The sequence below is a fragment of the Myxine glutinosa genome, chromosome 6 (assembly GCF_964187855.1).
Source record: "Myxine glutinosa chromosome 6, kmMyxGlut1.1, whole genome shotgun sequence".
In the NCBI taxonomy this organism is placed as follows: domain Eukaryota; kingdom Metazoa; phylum Chordata; class Myxini; order Myxiniformes; family Myxinidae; genus Myxine; species Myxine glutinosa.
Window position 1 is genome coordinate 64,024,634 of NC_136266.1, and position 23,644 is coordinate 64,048,277.

The window sequence follows — 23,644 nt, forward strand, 5'->3', positions numbered from 1 at the left end:
GTCCTAATCAAGCAATAACGGTACCCCAGACACTACACAATCGGCATTATCAATCAGATGCTTGGCAATCTGCAAACAGTATTATATAGTTGAGCAAGGTGATGATGGGTTGATTTCAATTTACAGTTTAAAACAAAAAACTCTTCCTTCATCTTCTTCTTTACTTATAATAATGGTGAGTTTCATTCAATTCCGTTTCTCATATTGATTAGATTCAGAAAACACTTGATATATTCAATAGTTTTTATTTCAACATTTCCATTTAATTCATATACAGTAATATATCGGCCTATCAAACGGTATGTCTGATTATACACCGCCTTTTAAAGCGTATGTTGAAGGAGCTCGGGCTCCCACGTCGATCGGAAGAATGGACGCGACAAAAAGCTGGAATTCGTCCGAGTTGCTTTATTCAAACAAAACACTCAGGTACTCTGAAAAGCCCGTTTATCGGGCAGCAATATATATACACACATTATCCCGGAGCGTTTGCCAACTTTGCCCAGGAAAGGCGAGAGGGGGCGTGGCCGAGCGTCCTGGCTGCGGCCTGGCAAGTTGAGGGCGAGCCTGCCCGGGCGTCCTGGACGAGCTCGGCATGGTGATCGCTCCGCGTCCTTGATAGGTGCAAGGCGATTGTGAAAACCCAGCGGTAGCCGCTACACACGTCCCCCCAGAATCGACTTGCACCGGCAGGGTCAATTTGAGGGGGGTCCTGATGACCCGGCCGAAGCGACCCCTGGCGGGTCGTGGGGGGGGGGGGGTCCTGTGTGGTGGTGGGCGGTCGAGTGGGGGGCACCGTGGACGGGGGGCGGCCTCGCCACAGCAGAAGGGCCACCCGTGGTGGTTGGTCGACGTCCACGTGCGCCGGCTTGAGGCGGTCCACCGCAATCCGGTCCGACCTGCCGCCGATGTCGATGACGAACGACTTGTCGTCCCGTCGCAGGACCTGGAAGGGCCCGTCGTACGGTGGCCGGAGTGGCCCCCGATGTGCGTCGTGACACACAAAAACATACTCCGCTGTGCGAAGTGCTGGGGGGACGTAGGACTGGGGGTCACCGTGGTGGGATGTTGGCACGGGGGCAAACCGTCGGGCGGCCTCCTGGAGGTCCGAGCGCTGGTGAGCTGCGGACCAGGGACTGGTAGCGTCGGGCACAAATTCGCCCGGGACGCGTAGCGCCTGGCCGTAGACAAGCTCGGCGGTGGATGCCTGGAAGTCCTCCTTGGGGGCCGTGCGGAGGCCCAAAAGGACCCACGGCAGCCGGTCGGCCCAACCGCCGTCTTGAAGGCCGGCCATGAGCGCGGCCTTCATGGAGCGGTGAAATCGCTCGCACAACCCGTTTGCTTGGGGGTGGTAGGCCGTAGTACGGTGGAGCTTGACCCCCAGCCTCACAGCTCGGAGGTGAACTGTGGTCCGTGGTCTGACGAGATGTCCGCCGGTGCGCCGAAGCGGGCGACCCAGGTGGCGATGAAAGCCTGCGCCACGTCGGCGGTGGTGGTGGAGACGAGGGGAACGGCCTCCGGCCACCTGGTGGTCCTGTCCACCATGGTGAGCAGGTGTGTGAACCCCCGTGACGGGGGGAGGGGGCCCACCAGATCCACGTTGACGTGGTCGAAACGTCGTTCAGGCACGGTGAAAGGTGCCAGCGGGGCCTGGGTGTGTCGGTGGACCTTGGCCCGTTAGCAGGCTGTGCAGGTGCTGGTCCAATCACGGACGTCCCGACGAAGGCCGTGCCAGACGAATCGCGCCGACACCAGCTTCTGGGAAGCTTTCCGGCCCGGGTGAAAGCCGTGGAGAGAGGCGAAGATGCGGCGTTGCCAGGTGACGGGCACGATGGGGCGAGGCTGGCCTTGGGAGACGTCGCAGAGCAGGACAGTGTCCGCGAAGGGGATGTCGGCCAGGCGGAGGCCCGTGTCCGCTGCCCGGAGGGCTTGCACCATGGTGTAGGTGGTTTGGTCCACCGCCATAAGCGCGAAGTCCACGCCCAGGTGGACCGCGTTCGCGCTGGCCCGGGAAAGACAGTCGGCCACGGCGTTGTTTTTGCCGGCGACGTGCCGGATGTCCGTGGTAAACTCCGACACGGCGGAGAGGTGGCGCTGTTGGCGGGCCGACCACGGCTCCGTGACCTTGGCCATTGCGTAAACCAACGGCTTGTGGTCGACGAACGCCATGAAAGGTCGGCCCTCCAGGAGGTGGCGGAAATGGCGGACGGCCAGGTGTAGACCGAGGAGCTCACGGTTAAACGTGCTGTATTTGAGCTCGTTCGGCCGGAGCTGCCGGCTAAAAAAAGCGAGTGGCTGCCAAACCCCATTCACCCATTGCTCATGTACGGCGCCCACCACGTAGTCGGAGGCATCCGTGGTGAGGGTGATGGGAGCGTTGAGCACCGGGTGAGCGAGCAGTGTTGCGTCGGCGAGGGCCCGCTTTGAGCTTTGGAAGGCCGCGTCCATTGCTGCGGACCAGGCGATGTCGTGCTTGGCCGGCTTGCCCCGGAGGGCTTCGTAGAGGGGCCGCATGAGTTGAGCAGCGCGGGGCACGAAGCGGTGATAAAAATTCACCATTCCCAGGAATTCCTGCAGGGCCTTTATGGTGCGGGGACGCGGGAACATGGTGATGGCCTCGACCTTAGTTGGCAGCGGCACGGCCCCGTTCTTGGTGATGTGGTGGCCCAAAAAATCAACGGCCGTCGTGCTGAAGTGGCATTTGGCTGGGTTGACGATGAGGCCGTGCTCGCTGAGGCGCCCGAACAGTGTTCGGAGGTGGAGGAGGCGCTCGGCCCGGGACGTGCTGGCGACGAGGATGTCGTCCAGGTAAACGAAAAGGAACGGCAGGTCACGCAGCACGCCGTCCATCAAGCGCTGGAACGCCTGAGCCGCGTTCTTGAGACCAAACGGCATCCATAAGAATTCGAATAAGCCGAACGGCGTGATGACTGCCGTTTTAGGGACGTCGGCCGCCCTGACAGGTACCTGGTGATATCCCCGTATGAGATCAATTTTCGAAAAAATGACCCGCCAGACGGGCGGAGAAGTCTTGGATGTGCGGGATCGGATACCTGTCGGGGGTGGTAGCGTCGTTAAGGCGGCGGTAGTCGCCACATGGGTGCCAGCCGTCCCCTGGCTTTGGGACGATGTGTAGTGGCGAAGCCCACGCGCGATCGGAGCGCCGCACGATGCCGAGGTGTTCGAAAGCGTTGAACTCGGCTTTGGCCACGGCGAGCTTGGCTGGGTCGAGGCGGCGGGCTCTGGCGTAGACCGGCGTGCCCGTGGTTGGTATGTGGTGCTCGATCCCATGCCGTACTGTGACGGCTGAAAACGTCAGCCGCGTGAGGGCCGGGAACTCCGTGAGCAGGCGAGCAAATTCGTTCGCCGCCGGGAGGGCGCATGCCAGCTCGGTCGGCGCGGAGCTGCTCAATGTGCATACCAGGGAGCTGAAGGTTTCGGCGTTGATTAAACGACGCCGTTGGATGTCCACCAGCAGTCCGTGTGCGCAGAGGAAGTCGGCGCCTAGCAGAGCCATGGGCACGTTTGCGGTTACAAACGTCCAAGCAAAGCATTGGCCGCCGAAGCAGAGGGTGACGTTGCGTGGGCCGAAGGTGCGGATGGCCGATCCGTTGGCCGCAACCAAGGAGGGGCCGCAAACTGCGGACTGCCTGTCCTGGTCAGAGGAGGGTATGACACTCAGTTGGGCGCCGGTGTCGCACAGGAAGCGCCGTCCGGACGCTTTATCCGTGATGAACAGTAAGTTGCCCGTGTGGCCGGCGCTCATGGCTGGTAATGAACGCCGGCCCGGCCGTTTCCCGGCCTGCTGAAGGTGCACGGGGGTCGGCATGTCCGGGCCTTCTGTCCGAACCTGGCATGACAGTAACACCACGCTTGGTCAGGTGGAGGCCCCGGTCGTCGTGCTGGAGGTGGTCGGCTCGGTGTAGCGGCCGCCAATTGTGTCGGCAGTTCGGTCGTCGACCGTGCCGGGTGCTCGGGCGCCATGGGTGTTGCGTCGGACGGCGGTGGGCCCCAGGTCGCTGCTGCGATGCGCTGGCCTGCGGCGGAGATCTTGTCGGCTTCCCTGGCAAGGGCACGGGGATCCGTGATCATCGTGCTTGCCAGGGCGAGGCGTACCGGGCTAGGCAGCTGACGGAGGAACAGCTCCCGGAACAGGAATGCCGGAGAGTGCTCGCCGAGCAGCGAAAGCATGTAGTCCATTCGCTCGGAAGGGCGCGTGTCGCCGAGCTCGGGCAGGTCGAGCAGGCGCCGTGCGCGTTCCGCCGATGGGAGGGCGAAAGCGTCGAGGAGGAGCTTTTTAATCGCGCCGTATTTGTCAGCGGCTGGCGGGCTCTCGAGAAGGCTCAGGGCGCGGGCCGCGGTGGCTGAACTGAGCGCTGCTACCACATGGTGGAAGCGGGTGTCGTCGGCCGTGATGCCTCGCAGGGCGAACAGGGAGTCCGCCTGTGCGAACCAAACCGCCGCGTGAGCCTCCCAGAAGGTAGGCAGTTTAAGGGCCACTGCCGTGTCCATGTCGGTAGGTCACCAATTAAGGAGCTCGGGCTCCCACGTCGATCGGAAGAATGGACGCGACAAAAAGCTGGAATTCGTCCGAGTTGCTTTATTCAAACAAAACACTCAGGTACTCTGAAAAGCCCGTTTATCGGGCAGCAATATATACACAAAGAATTAAGTTAAGCACCCCCCCCCCGTTTTTTTACAACCTCGCACATTACAAGTTTGTTGTCGTCACAACAGTGTAATATACCCATGATATTGCTATATTTTCTGGAGAAGTGATATTATGGTCACATAAAAACATAACAATCATGCCGTTTTCAATATTTTATTCTGAATAATTTAAGGTGAAATTTTTTGGGAATTTTAGGCATATTTTCACCTCAATTTAAGTATGGAGCTATAGGTCCATCACGGACAGTGTGGATGACGTTTATGTTTTCTAACGTACAGTCATTGTTCTGAGAAGACCTCTAGCGATCTTTGCGTCAATAACGTGTGTAGGACCCACGTGATCGGATCACTGACTCAACCAATCACTTTTTTTCACTTTGATCACTCAATTTCATCAATGGATAATTGCTAATGTCATACCAATCATTATTTGATCTCACATACCTTAGAATATATGCCAATGTATACATATACACAAAGAATATATATTAGGGGGTGCTTACCTTAATTCGTTGTGTAGGGGTGCTTAACTTAATTCTTTGTGTATATATACACACATTATCCTGGAGCGTTTGCCCAGAAAAGGCGAGAGGGGGCGTGGCCGAGCGTCCTGGCTGCAGCCTGGCAAGTTGAGGGCGAGCCTGCCCGGGCGTCCTGGACGAGCCCGGCATGGTGATCGCTCCGCGTCCTTGATAGGTGCAAGGCGATTGTGAAAACCCAGCGGTAGCCGCTACAATGTAAACCGATCTCTATTCCCATCAGCGAAGCGATGGGTATTATATTCTGGTTATTTTGCTTCCAAGAGGGAGTTATTAAGTGTTTCATCTTCGTGTTTATGGTTTCCAGGGGGAGGTATTGAGTGTTTAGTCTTGGTGTTTTGGTGTCCCACTTTTTGGAAAAGAAAAACACACTTGTTTTCATTATACGACAGACTTTCAAGCGCTACCAATTGTGTAATATTACGAGTTGCTGTACCAGGAACCATCAGCAATCTCTGATCGAGCTCTCTGGTTAGAATTATAATTCTTACAGCCATTTTCAGGTCATCTCATCTCGATTCTAGAAGAGAGTAATGTCCGGATGTCTGTCTGTCTGTCCGCCCGTCCGTCCTGTCATCTGTCCGTCTGTTAACTTTTTGCTATCTTTGCTACTCCTCCCTTATCACCTGGCTGATTGTTACCTGGCTTATCACCTGGCATTGAGAGATGAATACAAGAGGGTAGCCCGTACAATCGCATGTGCTTCGACTTTTCAATTTAGGATCATGGGGGCTCCCTGAGGCATGAGGGAGCGGGGAGGGCGGGGAGGAGGGTGGAGTTACCCCCTGACACTTTGGATGCGTACTCGTCCCTTATTTACCAGTCGATTGCTCTGAAACCCAATACAGCCCTTCTACTTGATGGTCCGCAGGATCGCTCAGTCTTAGATTTTTAGATTTCCCATCAGGGGGCCTCCCAGGGGATCAGGGGCTCACAGTGGGGCTCCTCCAAATCAGCAGAGGTCTGAACTAGAACCTCAAGAGATGGCCGTCAGCCAACTCGTGGCTATTTATTTAAACACTGATCTTTGGCTCTTGAAGGAGCTTGTACATATATCACACGTAGAACAAGGACGTTAGGAAACATCAATGCATTTTCACACTGAGCACAAGTAGTCAGGTTGCCGAAGGTGGAACCTTGCAAGTATAAACAAACTTTTTTTGCCGATTATTGGTGTATGAGATGTCTCTAGAACATGGGTGCCAAACTGACACTATTGAGCATTTCTAAATATCTTTGAAAATCCAACATGGCTACCACTAAATTGTAGAAATCTACTTATTCTCTCATATTCCATGTCTTTTTATATGTTTTCAGACTTAAAGAATCTAATGCTGCCATTATTTACTAAAATATTTTTTACAAAGAGTTTAAGATGGCGGCCATTTATATGCTGATAATTGTTGCTAATTATTGATTTCGCTATTTTCCTCAATTTTTGCTAAAATGAGAATGGCAAACCATGAATCGAGGCACGTATATTTCACTGATGTGCGATTTTATTTATTTACTTACTGCAACACCATGCTTACTGTTTGGTTAAAAACGTGCTTTATTCATTATTGGAGATAAATCGGAGTTTATAGGAAATAATCCACACTTAATTATAGTTATCATAATAGACTAGTGTATTTTTCAAACATTTTGTTACCTTCCTCCTCGTGCTTGTCGTTCTTCTCATTGTAGTCATCATCCAAATCATTCTCTTCATCGTTAAACAATATTTGTGGATAGCAGTTGATGCCATTGGACACATATGGTATGAGGACCCATGCAACAACCTTTTCCTCAGATGTACTGATTCCGACAAAACCACCTCTTGCCTTCTCTTTCTTTATCTATGTTTGTTCTCCAAACATGTCTGTCGAAACGCCATTCCGCCTACGCGCATTTCCACCCAATTTGAAAGGAACCTCAGCCTCTTCATCAACTTGCCACTGGACATACCAGGAAAAGTATCTGGCATAATTCCAGTGTCCTGCAGCCATGATATGACGAACCTTTGTTCTCATGCAGTGTTGGTGCACCATGCAGTTTCCATCATGCACTGCCCAGGTGAAGAGGTGAGCAATGACCACTGGAATTATGAGGCAGTCCACCCAGACCCGTCCTGTTGGTGATTGTCGTACATTCTCAAGTGCACCTCCCTGCTCTTCGAGTGCTGTATTCCCTTTCGGGACAAATACTTCCAAAAGCACAGAAGCAACCATTCTGAAACCCTGTGGTGCCTTTGGCCATGCTTTCCCATTGAGCGTAGTTGGCACTCCCATGTACGCAGCAAGTAATAAATATTCTAGACCGGACCCCTTCATGAGTGTTCCAACACAATCAAAGAAGGACATCATCGTGTACATTCGTCTCGGCCTTAGTACAAGATGTTTCCAACGCATAGAATCAGTCCATTGAATTTGGATTGCAATCTCAGATAACTGAAGATCACAAACCATATACTGGACATGTAATTCTGTTCATGTCCTTTGGTGACATCTTCCAGTATATTGAGCACAGTCAGGGTCAGAACAGTGTCTGGGTGTGCTGGTGGTGCATCTATCTTTGGACCAAAGATGTACTTTGTTCCTTCCTTTACAGCTCCTTCTTCTCATGTCTTCATTGTTATGTAACCGTGCCATTCTCCATCTGTTTATTCCATTCATGCGCACATGCCAATACATCACAGCTGGAAGTGGATTTTTCGGTCCATGGTGAATGAATGAATGAATGATCGTTTTAAGGCCATTTTCCCCGCTGGAGCGGGGGTTTGCCTTGCGGGCCCCACGACAATCATGGTTCCCTGTTTGAGGCAATGTTTTTATGGCCGGATGCCCTTCCTGACGCCAACCCTTGGTTACGCTCTTACGATGCGCAGGGATACGGTGTACCTATTCTAAACCGGGGTACACACCGGGGTCATTCATCTCAGCAAGCTGGTACTCAATTTGCCGACCTCGGAATGATGACAGGCTGAGTCAACCCCCCTGGTGTTAATTCAGCGATCGACCGGGATTCGAACCCAGGATCCTAGGATCCCAAGCCGGCACCCTGACCACTAAGCCAACACCAGGCCATGATAATGTTGGTATTCCAAAATGTGAGATACTTCAATTTGGCACATTCCCACTGTTGCTTGGACACTCTTGGTATCAACATACTCTGATATTCACATTGACTGGTGCTGCTTGTGACAGAGTCCTGCTGCTTTGCATCCACAGGTGGATATCGTGTGATTTCCATGACCATTGCATGTTTTTCACGAACACCATTTGGCGTTGAAACATATTGATAATAACTATCGGTCCAATAACTAACTCTGCCTCTATCCCACTTGAGTCACTTTAGTCTTGCAGTATAATTCTGTCCCCCCGTGTACTTTGCGATAGACGGACGGAATCGCAGAACCTCATCATGTGTTGTGACATAGTCAAACTCATGAAGAACTTTGATTGATTTCCTTTGACCCAAAGCGATGATGAAGCACCATGACCACGTGTGACCTGATTGAACTTTTTGTGTATGACCTGTGCGAAGCTCAGCACCAGTTTACTGATATCACCATTCCATATCAGCTTTGATAAATATGTCAACAAAGTTCTACTTGTGCGGTCAACCACTCTTTGCTTGGTGAAACTGCTCAGATCATAGAGGTGAAGTTCCTTTTTGGGATGGATTTATCTTCTTTTGTCATTTGTCCATTCGCACATCTTCACCAGACTCATCCACCTTTACAAGGTGCAGGTTTTCAGGTAAATGTTTGCATAAGCAGCGCAGACTTGCACAACCATCAATGTGCGTTACAATAATGGAGTCTTCGAGATGTCTATGTTTTGTTTGCGTATGCATTCTGTGTAACAGTGCTGGTGATACCTTGCATCTGCAGAGTGTAGATCTTCTGTCAAGCACATACCAATCTTTTCCAGCGTGAAGGATTATTTGGGTTCTTCTCCAGACATACATCATTACAAATGAGACAGTTCCTCATGAAGTCAAATGTCCCACTCAAGTCCAATTTCCTCCTTGCAATGTCAGGTTCGCTGTGACACTGACGGGGTTCATCACTGATGCAACGTTTTTTCAGCGAACTTCCTGCATTTTGACCGGATGTGTAAGTTGATGCAATAATCTGCAAACAAGTTTGTATATTCCTACTTGCAAGGTATCACTTGAATATGCCATTTGGCAACCAGACTAAAGTACATTAGTAGCCAACAAACGAATCAAAACGGTACATATGAGATTTGAACGTGGGATCACAGCATCGTGAGTTATGTGCTCAGATGGGAAGGCAGGGCCTTGTGTGCATTTCAATGTTCGGTGCAGTTTAAGTAATTTATTCATCATCCATTGTAAAGGAACGCGTATTGAACGATTTGATTCTGAATTCAGCTTGTTGGTTGCCTCATTACTGAGCTGTGGCTGTGCCGCTAAAGCAGTCACCACACATTATGGCAGGAATTTGTAATTTGTTGAGAGTGCTGGCGATAATTCACCTCCTCTTCGCGAAATACTTTTTTTAGATACAAAGTCGAGGCTCCAACCAGCCAAGGCTCCAAACAGGAATCTCGCACTCTACCTTGTCTCTCCAAAAAGACCGTCTGGAGAACCCTCCCATCTACTTTCTCAACAATCCTCTCCAAGAAGTTCTGTCACTCAAGCTTTTGGGTCTCACGATCTGCCATGATCTTTCCTGGGAAAACCACATTTCAAATCTGGCCTCCAAAGCCAGTCGCCGACTGGGCATCCTCCGTCGTGTGAAGTCCTTCCTTGGCACACCTGAGCTCCTCACCACATACAAGGCTTTCATCCGCAGCTCAATGGAATACTGTTCCCCCCTCTGGGCTGGTGCTCCTGCCTCACACCTTGCTCGGCGTCACGCTGTAGAAACCAAGGATTTTATGATCATTGGAATCTCCCTCACGATGAAGCTGATTCTGAGGGCCTTTCTCTCTCGCACCGCCGGCGGGTTGGTGGTCTTTCTTTCTTCTACCGACTCCTCTCCGGCCTTGCCCCCCCCACCCCCCCCCCCCCACCCAGCTCTCTCTGTGCTCTGTCCCCCAAATATTCCTGCAGGTCGCACAAGATCTGCCAGCAACTGCCAAAATCAAGACTCTCTGCTCACCTTCACTTTTTCATTCCTCTTTTTTCCTGCCTCTTGAACAAACTCCCACACTTTCTTCAATCGCACTCCTACCTTCAGGTCTTCAAAAAAGCTGTCCACCACCATCTCATATCTTTCCCAATCCAAAACCTTCTTTCCCCATCCAAAACCTTGATTTTTTTCTACCCCCGTTAATCCACTCCAAATCCACCTCCTTCAAATTCCGTTTTCTTTCCTGAAACTCCTTGTAGTGTCCATCTTGTTTATCCCATGTACCCCACCCCAGCCATCTCCCTTCCACAGATCTCCGATGTCCCTGTTCTCTATTGTTGTTGTGCTTTCCTCTTTCTCCTCCTCTTGTCTTCTACTCCCTTTATTATACGTTGTATGTGTTAGCTCTTACACGAGCCTCAACGAAGTAAACAAAAAAGGCTCATGGAGGAGCAAGAGCATAGAACGGCTCAGGAGATACAGAACAAAAGGAACAGTAGATTGGGTGGGGGAGGCATCAACAGCAGGGACTTGATGGGATCTTTAACATCTTCCAACAGGGACTTGATGGGATATTTAACATCTTCCAACAGGGACTTGATGGGATCTTTAACATCTACCAACAGGGACTTGATGGGATCTTTAACATCTACCAACAGGGACTTGATGGGATATTTAACATCTAACAACAGGGACTTTATGGGATCTTTAACATCTACCAACAGGGACTTTATGGGATATTTAACATCTACCAACAGGGACTTGATGGGATCTTTAACATCTACCAACAGGGACTTGATGGGATCTTTAACATCTTCCAACAGGGACTTGATGGGATCTTTAACATCTACCAACAGGGACTTGATGGTATCTTTAACATCTACCAACAGGGACTTGATGTGATATTTAACATCTTCCAACAGGGACTTGATGGGATCTTTAACATCTACCAACAGGGACTTGATGGGAACTTTAACATCTACCAACAGGGACTTGATGGGGTCTTTAACATGTACCAACAGGGACTTGATGGGATTTTTAACATCTACCAACAGGGACTTGATGCGATCTTTAACATCTACCAACAGGGACTTGATGGATCTTTCACATCTTCCAACAGAGACTTGATGGGATCTTTATCATTTACCAACAGGGACTTGATGGGATATTTAACATCTTCCAACAGGGACTTGATGGGATCTTTAACATCTACCAACAGGGACTTGATGGGATCTTTAACATCTACCAACAGGGACTTGATGGGATATTGAACATCTCCCAACAGAGACTTGATGGGAACTTTAAGATCTACCCCCAGGAAGTTGATGTGATATTGAACATCTACCAACAGGGACTTGATGGGATCTTTAACATCTACCAACAGGGACTTGATGGGATCTTTAACATCTACCAACAGGGACTTGATGGGATCTTTAACATCTACCAACAGGGACTTGATGGGATCTTTCACATCTACCAACAGGGACTTGATGGGATCTTTAACATCTACCAACAGGGACTTGATGGGATCTTTAACATCTACCAACAGGGACTTGATGTGATATTTAACATCTACCAACAGGGACTTGATGGGATCTTTAACATCTACCAACAGAAACTTGATGGATCTTTCACATCTTCCAACAGAGACTTGATGGGATCTTTATCATCTACCAACAGGGACTTGATGGGATATTTAACATCTACCAACAGGGATTTGATGGGATCTTTATCATCTACCAACAGGGACTTGATGGGATCTTTAACATCTACCAACAGGAACTTGATGGGATCTTTAACATCTACCAACAGGGACTTGATGGGATCTTTAACATCTACCAACAGGGACTTGATGGGATCTTTAACATCTACCAACAGGGACTTGATGGGATCTTTAACATCTACCAACAGGGACTTGATGGGATCTTTAACATCTACCAACAGGGACTTGATGTGATATTTAACATCTACCAACAGACACGATGGGATCTTTAACATCTACCAACAGGGACTTGATGCGATCTTTAACATCTACCAACAGGGACTTGATGGGATCTTTAACATCTACCAACAGGGACTTGATGGGATCTTTAACATCTATCAACAGGGACTTGATGGGATCTTTAACATCTACCAACAGGGACTTGATGGGATCTTTAACATCTACCAACAGGGACTTGATGGGATCTTTACCATCTACCAACAGGGACTTGATGCGATCTTTAACATCTACCAACAGGGACTTGATGTGATATTTAACATCTACCAACAGACACGATGGGATCTTTAACATCTACCAACAGGGACTTGATGCGATCTTTAACATCTACCAACAGGGACTTGATGGGGCACCCAGCTCAACCTCCTTCAGATGGATGGCACACACACCGATGCCTCGCTTTGCCTGCAAAACATGAGGGTGGCAGTTTATAGCTGGGAGTGCGTTCACATTATGGCAGTTTCCATTTCTTAAAGAAAGCTTTAATTAGTTTTACTGAAAAAAATTGAGAGCAGAGATGAAAAATCATGAACAATAGAAGTTAATGCAATTAGTGATATAATTTCGAAATCACAAATGGAACCTGCTTTGAAATTTGGAGCATTGATAATGTGATAGTAATCATTAATTATTCCGAGAGCACCATTATGATTACAGGCTTGTGCCTTCTGATAACTTCCCCAAATTCGTGGCAAAACATGTGCCCTTCCTTGGAGGAAAGATGAATTGATCTTGGCCGAAAAATTCTGTATCTTTTTAGTAATTTTTTTTCCTGGTGTAAAGGCATCTGATAAAATGTACCGTTAACATACTTGTACAAAGCCACGACGCTTATTGTCGACGACTTCATGGAAAGATCATTTTTGTGTGCCATGAGCCATTGGAGAGTATACACGTACGTAATGATTAGAATTTTCCAGCAAACTTTATTGATCTGCAATCGATTGATGAAGTTCCGGTTTGAAGCTGGCTTGCGAAAGCACAATGTCGACAGCATTATTGGAATGCCATGACAAAAGGCGCAAGCAAAGGATGGAGCTCTTAGCGGGCCGCCGAAAGGGATATGGGGGTTGATTTTTGGAGATGTTGGATCAGTCTTGTGTCCCTCGGGTTTCATTCTAGGCTTAGGGGCCTGCATGGTTGGACTCATTACGCGTCATGCTCTGTAGTTCACAAGCTCGCTTTCAACGACTGTTCCACTCATTTGTCATTCCAATAGTTAAAGAGCAAAGTGGATACAACGCTAAGTATACACAGAGGAAAGCTGTTGTACACCTCGGCCTACTGGTTATCTCATCGTCAATCCTGCCTTTCATAGAGACTCCTCTGCTCCCCCGTCTATCCTTTCCCCCACCTTTTGATCGATTCTTTCGGATGTTGATGTCCTGCGCTTTAATCCGGAGGGCAGAGCTATAATAGTGCAATTCTTATCTACCAACTTACAGCCATTTTGTACAAACTACAGGCCTGGCAGACCCATGCTTGTACAAACTACAGGCCTCACAGGTTCATGCCTATTATCCCCATGCCGGACACAGAGAGCTGAAACATCACTCCCATAATGCAGGACAAACCATCCCACTCCCTTCCTTCCCCGTGTCAAACACATGGCCGATTAAATTAGATTTGACAAATGTTGTGCTCATTTTAATAAGGGACTCATATCTTTCATAGTTTAGTTGCATCATTGCATTGTGTTTGGCAGATTTTCGAAAAATGGCAAAACGATTTTTGCATTTTCTTATAACCTACGAACATTTTTATCGTCTTGGTGGTTACCATTTCAAAAATAATGTCATGAAAAGATCTTCGAATAGATATAAGTTGCCCTTTGTTGACGTTTGCATCGCCCTTTCATTGTGATAAATAGTTTTTATATGTTATATCTACAGTATATATCTTTATTTGTTATATCTTTATATGTTTATTTGTTCTATATATATATATATATATATATATATATATATATATATATATATATATATATATATATATAAAAAAAAAATATATATATATATATATATATATATATATATATATATATATATATATATACAGACTTGGCATTTAATATGGAATATTTTTTTTGGGGGGTGAACTTACTTTTCAAGATGTCTTAGAACCAAAAGTTCATTGGAATTATGTTGAAATTATTCTAGATTTTGTTAATGTGACCTTTAAAAGAAACAAAAACCACATTTGACATTTCGAAACAAATAAATTGATCCTTGAAAGTGATGTCAACTGATATCGAAGTCAATTCACGGACAGTACTGTGTTAAACTTCTGTACGTTTTCCAGAAGTATCTCTTTATTTTTCACATTAGCCAAATTTTTTTTTAACAAAAATAAAAGTTAAATTACGACTGGGATTACGGATAGTAAAATTACAGTTCAGTACTTCGTGTAACCCCCACGAGCATTCAGGAGAGCACGTATACGTTGAGGCATGCTGTTCACAAGATTTGCAGAGGTTTGGACAGGAATCGCTTGCCATGCAGTGACAATAGCCTGCTGCAATTCACGCACAGAGGTCGGCTGCTGGTCCAAGTGGTCGATTTGACGCGTTAATTCTGCCCACAAGTTCTCCATCGGATTCATATCCGGGGACATGGCAGGCCACTCGACATGCTCTACACCATGGTCAGCAAGAAAGTGTTGGATCATGCGAGCACGATGAGGCTGGTTCAGGTTTCCATTCAGAACAATCAGGTCAGTTGTGCCCCCTGCCTGAAAAGCAGCCCAAACAGTCAGCCCACCACCTCCAGCTTGGACTCTTGGCACTATACAATCTTTGTTGTAGGCTTCATGCACTTGTCTGCACACTCGGACGTGGCCATCTTGACGATAGACCAGAAATCTGGACCCGTCACTGAAGATCACGTGATTCCAGTGTCCTGGCTGCCATTGACGGTGCTCTCTGGCCCACTGCAATCGGCGCTGGCGGTGTTGTCTGGTCAGGCGTGGCTTTCTCAGGGGACGCCTGGCACGATAGCCTGCTTGAACCAGTCGTTGGTTGACTAGCCTTCTGGATACAGGCACATTTGTCAGTTGCTGCCACTCAGACCTAAGCCGATTAGCTGACTTGGTACTGCCATTGCGGACTAACCGGTGCAGCTGGTGATCATCCCTCCTTGTGGTTCTGCGGGGACGTCCTGGCCTCGGTATTGGAGTAGGGACACCCCTCTGAGCATTTCGTTTCAGGATCTTTGACGCCTGACCTTGAGTGATGCGACACTGCCGAGCAATAGCACACTGTTTCATGCCGTAATTTCGTAAAGCCACCACTCCATGACAAACAGCATTGTCGAGTTGACGGACCATCTCCAGAGGAAGCGGCAATAACTTTTGGAGATGTGCAGCAGTTGTTTTCCACTAATACAGAACGCAACAACCCTTGTATACCCGACTGTGAAGCCAATCATCAAATGCACCTGTCCGTACATTTTGCCATGCCACCTTTGATATAATCCTGTTGTTGACTTCTTGCTGCGACAGACAATCAGTGACATGGTTCTTTTAACAAACTAGGGCATTGCCCGTACTATATCTATATCTAAAATTATATCCCCCCCCTCTATTTACATGAAATGGTTTGGTCCAAAGCGAACGGCTTGCGAGTACGGTGACAATCCCCCCCCCTCTATTTACATGAAATGGTTTGGTCCAAAGCGAACGGCTTCCGGAGTTTGGTAAAGAAATCGCCATCGCGTGCACAAACGCGCAGGAAAGCGAATGAATCGCAAATTCGTTTTTATTAGTTTTAAAACATAGTTTAACGCCAACATAGTTTGCAAACGTGAAATAAATGAATACGCTCTCAAATGTGCCATCCGAGGCAGAGTGTGTCCGCCACGTTCGGCACACGCGATAGTTCGCTGCTCTCTGATTGGTTGAATCGTTTTTTGGACATAGCTCGGTAAGTAATTGTCCGATTAATATGAAACCTTGAAAAGGCACATCCTCGGGTCCCCAGCAATATACCTGGCAAGTTAAAAGTATATCGGACCCGTGGTTGTCGAGAAACAGCGGTCACAGACAAACGTACAAACAGAGATTACTGGAATTATAGATAGATAAATCACCAAAGTGTAAAAGAAACTCACCCGATTGATATACTGAGTTAAGAAAGTAAACCCAAGTCAAGAAAAAAAAAATATTCCATATTAAATGCCAAGTCTGTATATATATATAGATCGCCAGCTGCACCGGTTAGTCCGCAATGGCCGTACCAAGTCAACTCATCGGCTTAGGGCGGAGTGGCAGCAACTGACAAATGTGCCTGTATCCAGAAGGCTAGTCAACCAACGACTGGTTCAAGCAGGCTATTGTGCCAGGCGTCCCCTGAGAAAGCCACGCCTGACCAGACAACACCACCAGCGCCGATTGCAGTGGGCCAGAGAGCACTGTCAATGGCAGCTAGGACACTGGAATCATGTGATCTTCAGTGACGAGTCTAGATTTCTGGTCTATCGTCAAGATGGCCGCGTCAGAGTGCGCAGACAAGTGCATGAAGCCTACAACAAAGATTGTATAGTGCCAAGAGTCCAAGCTGGAGGCGGTGGGGTGACCGTTTGGGCTGCTTTTCATGCAGGGGGCAAAACTGACCTGGTTGTTCTGAATGGAAACCTGAACCAGTTCAAGTACAGGGCCATTCTGGAAGAAACATTGCTTCCATTTGCTCATGCAGCCTTTCGAGGAAACTTTGTCTTCCAAGATGACAATGCATGGCCTCATCGTGCTCGCATGTTCCAACACTTTCTTGCTGACCGTGGTGTAGAGCATATGGAGTGGCCTGCCATGTCCCCGGATATGAATCCGATAGAGAACTTGTGGGCAGAATTAACGCGTCAAATGGACCACTTGGACCAGCAGCCGACCTCTGTGCGCAAATTGCAGCAGGCTATTGTCACAACATGGAAAGCGATTCCTGTCCAAACCTTGGCAAATCTCGTGAACAGCATGCCTCGACGTGTACGTGCCCTCCTGTATGCTCGTGGGGGTTACACGAAGTACTGAACTGTAATTTTACTGTCCGTAATCCCAGTCGTAATTTAACTTTTGTTTTTGTTAAAAAATTTTTTGGCTAATGTGCAAAATAAAGAGATACTTCTGGAAAACGTACAGAAGTTTAACACAGTGCTGTCCATGAATTGAGTTCGATATCAGTGTGCATCACTTTCAAGGATAAATTTATTTGCTTCGAAATGTCAAATGTGGTTTTTGTTTCTTCTAAAGGTCACATTAACAAAATCTAGAATAATTTCGACATAATTCCAATGAACTTTTGGTTCTAAGACATCTTGAAAAGTAAGTTCACCCCACAAAAAAAATATGCCATATTAAATGCCAAGTCTGTATATATATATATATATATATATATATATATATATACTGTATATATACAGGGTGAGTCAAAAGTAGCGCCCGATTTCTGTTTATATATATATATATATATTTCTATAATAAATGAATGACATGTTTATCTAACCATTTATTCGGGGGGAAATTATTATGGAAGTGTACCAAGCTGTTTTACTTGCAGGTTTTACTTGTTTTTACTTGCTTGGTAAATTTCTGCAGTGACAGATCCCTCAAAGAAAAAGGGTCCAATTATCCCTAATGGAGATATGGCTGCCCAAACTGTCACGCCAGGTAAATTTACCTCCTTCTCAACTGTCACGCTTGGGTTCTCCGCAGCCCAGTCCGCACTACAAAGTTTGAGGAAATTGATATCGAACTCTGCAAGCATGTGTGCCACTCTGTGCCTGCTCGGCTGCAATTGTGCATCGATCACGAGGGAGGGCCAGAGGGCACTTTGAAAATTGCAACTGTATGACATACCGCACTGTATGAGTAACATGAACTGATACGATAACATGAACATGAACATGAACATGAACTGTAACATGAACGATAACTGTAAGCTGCGCTTCACTTCCGCTGAACTTGGGGACGACTAAGAAGAAGACCTTTGTTGGTCGAAAGCTTGTCGAGAATTAAAGATCGACCGTCCTGAAGCTACGTCTGCGTCTGATTTAATCTCCCGATTATATATATACATATACTGTATATATATATATATATGCCATTATCTTTCTCTCTGTGGCTTTGTTCCTTATGCACAGCCACATATTTTAAGTTACAAACTTCAAACTTGGGGTACAAATACAACTTTGTGGGGGGGGGGGGGGGGGGGGGGAGGGTGGCCTGTGAGGGGCGTCAATTAATCTATGTAAATGTGTTTTTTTTTTTGTTTTTTTTAATGTAAATGTGTTTTGTAAATGTTTTGTTTTGTTTTGTTTTGTAAACATATGTAAATGTTTAAATGTGTTTATGTAAATGTTTTTAAATGTGACAGTATGTCTCCCCTCCCCCTCCCACTTTCTCCCCTTCCCCTAACCCTCTTCCCTGCCCTTCCCATTCCTCGTGCCTCCCCCTCCCATTCCCCCTCACTAACTCCTACACCTTCCTCCCCTTCCTTCCCAATCTCCTTCCCCTCCCTTCCCCTTACCTCCCCCCCACCCCCCTCTCCCTCTTCCCCGGATAACACCTCATTGTTGTTTGTGTTTGCGAAGGAACTACCCATGGGTCGTAATCGGTGCATTTGTCTCACTCTCCCGGCACCAGTGAGTTCAGACCAATGCTTTCGAAAGAAGGGTCAGACCGGCTCAAACTTCAACGTGAGCAGACGTCGGAGCCGAGCCGTTCTCTACCACTTGTCGGGCCACCTCCAGAAGCAAGATAACAACAAGCTGAAGATAAAGAATGTGAGTACATTTAAACTTCCATTTTTCGTACCGCTGCTTGTACAGGTGAGGACATTTTGTTGCCAATTCATCATACAGCTTGGGACACCCACCGCATGCCTTTGCCCGTATTTCCTTTCTGAGACGCGAAGACCTCTCATGTTTGCAGACGAAGGGAACACTTTGTTAAACATTGTAAAATTGCATGAAAACTTTATTTCATATCATGACTTCATTTTTAAAGGTTATTTTCTTACAATCTTGAATCTTGAATCTTGAATCTACACTGGCTTCAGGCTTATCGGGTGAATGAATGACACAAATTACAATGACATTATGGGACAACAGACAAATGAAAACAGAAATGGGAATCAATGGAATACTGGTTTTGTGAAGGCCATTGCCCGTCTGTTGCCGGATCAAATATATGAGAGATTTGCTCTGATTGGGGGCTATGCTTGAAAACATCGGCCACACCAAATTTCTCACAATTGTTAACACTCTTATCGACTTATCTACCATCTATACTATAAGAGAGCTGTTTGTCTGTGTTTGTCGCCATTTTTCTCAGAGATGGCTGAATAGATCTTCGACAACGCTCTTCAGACGCTCATCAGTGAGTGCCAGGGAGTGTTTTGGGCAAAAAAAAAAGTCAAAATAATAATAATAATAATAAACTAAAAAGTTTATTTTTTGGGGATTTTTTTTCTTTTAATCGATCTATCATGGGAGTGGGGAAGCGTGAAGGGAACCCACTCCTTAGTAGGTGGAGGAAAATGTTTTAGGCCCACAAAAAAAAACATCGGGCAATGCTGGGTATCCCTACTCGTATATCATATATGTATGTTTGTACAGATGTCTGTCCCCCTTCATAAGGACAATTTGAGCCAGGTTTTTAAGGCCAATCTTTTAACACGAATGTGTGTTCAGTACGGTCTATTTTTGAGGATAAAACAAACTCGAAAAACATTTTCCATATGAGAGTAATTGTATCTCTTCTATTGGAATTGTAGACGGTGGCTGGCAAACCCAGCCTTAAGAGCGGTGTACAGAAACGTTTTTTAAAATCACAATAAATACAAGGTACAGGGTGGTGAAATTCACTGCCCATGGGGTGCAAGGTGCGCTGAGTAAAATGATTGTTCATTTACATCCGTAAGATGTCAAATAAAAAATATATAAGCACACCTGACACTAGGCCGAGGCTTCAGGTTTTGGCACGTTCACAAGACTGTACCGTCGAATAAACTCTTCCAACCAGTAGTTGATAATGGAATTTATTAACTCCTTTATACCAGTCATTGATAAATTCCATTATTTATGGCATTTGAATCCGTGATCTTTGCAGTATAAACTAAATGCTCAGATAGCAATGCCAAATAAGCCCACCTAGGTTTTTTCCATTCACATATTATCATTTCTGATTCTAGTGTTTTGCCCGAAAGCAGATTTTGGTGCTGCCAAAGTAGTCTTATGGTAAGGGTTACAATAAGTCAAGGCAGGAATTTGTATAATTTGTTTTAGAGTACTGGTGATATAAATGCACCTACTCTTCGTGAAACACACCCTGAGATCTTTAACGGCCACCAACTAATGCGAGCACATGAGACACCCGGCTTAATCATAAAACGAGGGGTGGCACACACACTTAGACCTCTCCCTGCCTGCGAAGCACCAATCCTGCTTTTGGGCAGAACACCAGAACCAGAAATGGTTTATGGTCAGGTCAGAACAACATACAACAACAACATGCATTTTAAAGGCCATTTTCCTGACGAGAGCGGGGGTTAGCCTTGCGGTCCCCATGACAATCTTCTCCATTTTGTCCTATTTTCTGCATCTCTCCTTGTTAACGCCCTTGCCCGCATTTCTTCTTCCACCATCTTTAGCCAAGTCTTTCTCGATCTTCCCCGTCTTCTACTTCCTTCTACATTCATTTCCATCACTCTTCTCAACCAGTCACTTTCATCCTTCCTCAACACATGACCAAACCATCTCAACCTGTTCCTCTTCACAGCATCAATCACAGGCTCTATTCCCATCATCTTTCGCAATTCATCATTTGTCTTCCTCTCTCTCAACGATACTCCGCACATCCATCGAACCATTCGCATTTCCACCCTTTCCAACCTTCGTTGCTACTCTACATTCATTACCCATGTCTCGCTCCCATAAATCATAACACTTCTCACACATGCAGCATTGCAGCATACACCTTTCCCTTCAGCTTCAACGACACTCCCCTCATCATCAGCACGCCACTCAGTTCCCGAAACTTCTTCCATGCACATCTCACTCTCGCAACCGTTGCCGAGTCTGATCCACCTTCTCCATTCAGCATGTCTCCAAGGTAGCAAAATGTTTTCACACCTTCCAGCTTCACGCCGTCTCCAAGAACCAACTCAACATTTCCTCCATCTGCAGCTCCCTCTGTGCACACCTTACATTTGAATGTAGCTGCCACACTGGTTAATGACCCTCTCAGACCACGACATTTTTGATGAACCCACTCAGCGCACATTGTACATTGAATGGAGTTCACTCCGACACCCTTCCTACACACAGCACAGGGCCACTTCCCAGTTCTTTCCACCTCACCACATGCTTTACCACTTGCCATCACCTTCGTCTTTCCGATATTCACCTTCAGACCTTTTGTCTCCATACATTCCTTCCACTTGTTCATCTTTTCCTTCAGTCCATCCATACTTTCCGAAATCAACACCAGATCATCTGCATACAACAACTCCCATGGTAAACCCTCCTTTACGTTCTGAGCCAGCACCTCCATCACAGCTACAAATAGTAGTGGACTTAGTACCGACCCCTGATGCAATCCCACCTTCACCTCAAACTCACCACTGTTCCCGTCCTTCGTCCTTACAGCTGTGCGCGCTCTTTTGTACATTGCCATCACTACTCTGATCAACCATTCCTCCACTCCTAACTTCCTCAATAATAATAATAATAATAATTCATTTATTTTGTATAGCGCTTTTCACATAGCCCAAAGGCGCTTTGACAGAGTGGAAAACATAATGCATAACAATACAAGAAAACCACAATTGCAAAAAGACAAGAATCAATAGGGAAATATTTATAGCAAAAGGAGGGAGAAGGAGAAGAGATAGTCAGGGGTTAAATGCTGTGGGTTGAATGTTGAATGCAGTGTTGAACAGGTGGGTCTTTAGTGATGTTTTGAATGTGGTGAGTGAGGAGGAGTCTCTGATGGTGTGAGGTAGTGAGTTCCAGAGAGTGGGAGCAGCGATGGAGAAGGCCCTGTCCCCCCAGGATCTGAATTTGGTCCGGATGGAGGGGGTCAGGAGGTTGGTACCAGCAGAGCGGAGGTTGCGGGTGGGAGTGTGTCTGGAGAGGAGGTGAGCCAGGTAGGATGGGGCCAGGTTATGGAGGGCTTTGTTTGTCAAGAGGAGGATTTTGTACTGGATTCTCTGGGGGATGGGGAGGCAGTGAAGCTTGTAAAGGACGGGGGTGATGTGGTCACGGGTCCGGGAATGGGTGAGTAGACGGGCAGCGGAGTTCTGAATGTATTGAAGTTTATTGGTGATTTTTGAGGGTGAACCATAGAGGAGGCTATTGCAGTAGTCCAGACGGGAGGTGATGAAGGTGTGGATGAGGGTTTCTGCAGCCGTGGAGGAGAGGGATGAGCGGAGACGGGCAATGTTTTTCAGGTGAAAGAAGGCTGACTTTGTGATCTGTTTAGTGTATTTGTCGAAGGAGAGGGTTTGGTCAAAGATGACGCCAAGATTCCGGATGTGAGGGGAGGTGGATACTGGGATACCGTCGATGTTGAAGGCAAAGTTATGGGTGGATTTTGTGCGCGTTTTTGGGCCAATGATTATTATTTCAGATTTATCACAGTTAAGCTTGAGGAAGTTGATTTGAAGCCAGGATTTTATTTCAGTGATGCAGTTTGTCAGGATAGAGTGGGTGTCGGTGGAGACGGACTTGGTGGAGATGAAAAGCTGGATGTCATCGGCGAAGCAGTGGAATTGGAGACCATGACGGCGGATCAAGTGACCGAGGGGGGATAGGTAAAGGATGAAGAGGAGGGGGCCAAGAACTGAACCTTGGGGGACACCTTGGGAGAGGGGAGCAGTGGGGGATTTGCAGTTATTGATGGAGATGAACTGGCGTCTGTCAGAGAGGTATGATTTAATCCAAGAGAGGGCAGTGCCGGTAACGTTAAAGGTGGATTCAAGTCGGGTGAGGAGGATGGTGTGATCGATGGTGTCAAAGGCAGCGCTGAGGTCGAGGAGGACGAGAATGTTGAGGTTGCCAGCGTCAGAGGAGAGGAGAAGGTCGTTGGTGATTTTGAGGAGAGCAGTTTCAGTACTGTGGTTGGAGCGGAATCCGGATTGGAATGTTTCATACAGGTTATTGGCAGAGAGGTGATGTTTGAGTTGAGTGGCTACAGCGCGTTCCAAAACTTTTGACAGAAAGGGTAGGTTGGAGATGGGTCGGAAGTTGTTTAGGGTGTCAGGGTTTAGACCAGGTTTTTTTTAGAATGGGGGTAACAGCAGCAATTTTGAGGGAAGGTGGGACGATGCCTGTAGACAGGGAGGAGTTTATTGTTGCAATGATA

The 23,644-nt window shown here is 47.2% G+C and overlaps 1 protein-coding gene across 1 annotated transcript in view; it reads left to right on the top strand.

Annotated features, from left to right (window-relative positions):
* LOC137429399 (voltage-gated delayed rectifier potassium channel KCNH8-like) overlaps positions 1-23,644 on the top strand; it is a 723,799-nt gene that overhangs the window by 280,003 nt on the left and 420,152 nt on the right. Inside the window, exon 4 of the mRNA XM_078781042.1 lies at positions 18,923-19,062. Within this exon, the coding sequence (XP_078637168.1) occupies positions 18,923-19,062 (140 nt within the window). The remainder of the gene's footprint in view (positions 1-18,922; positions 19,063-23,644) is intronic.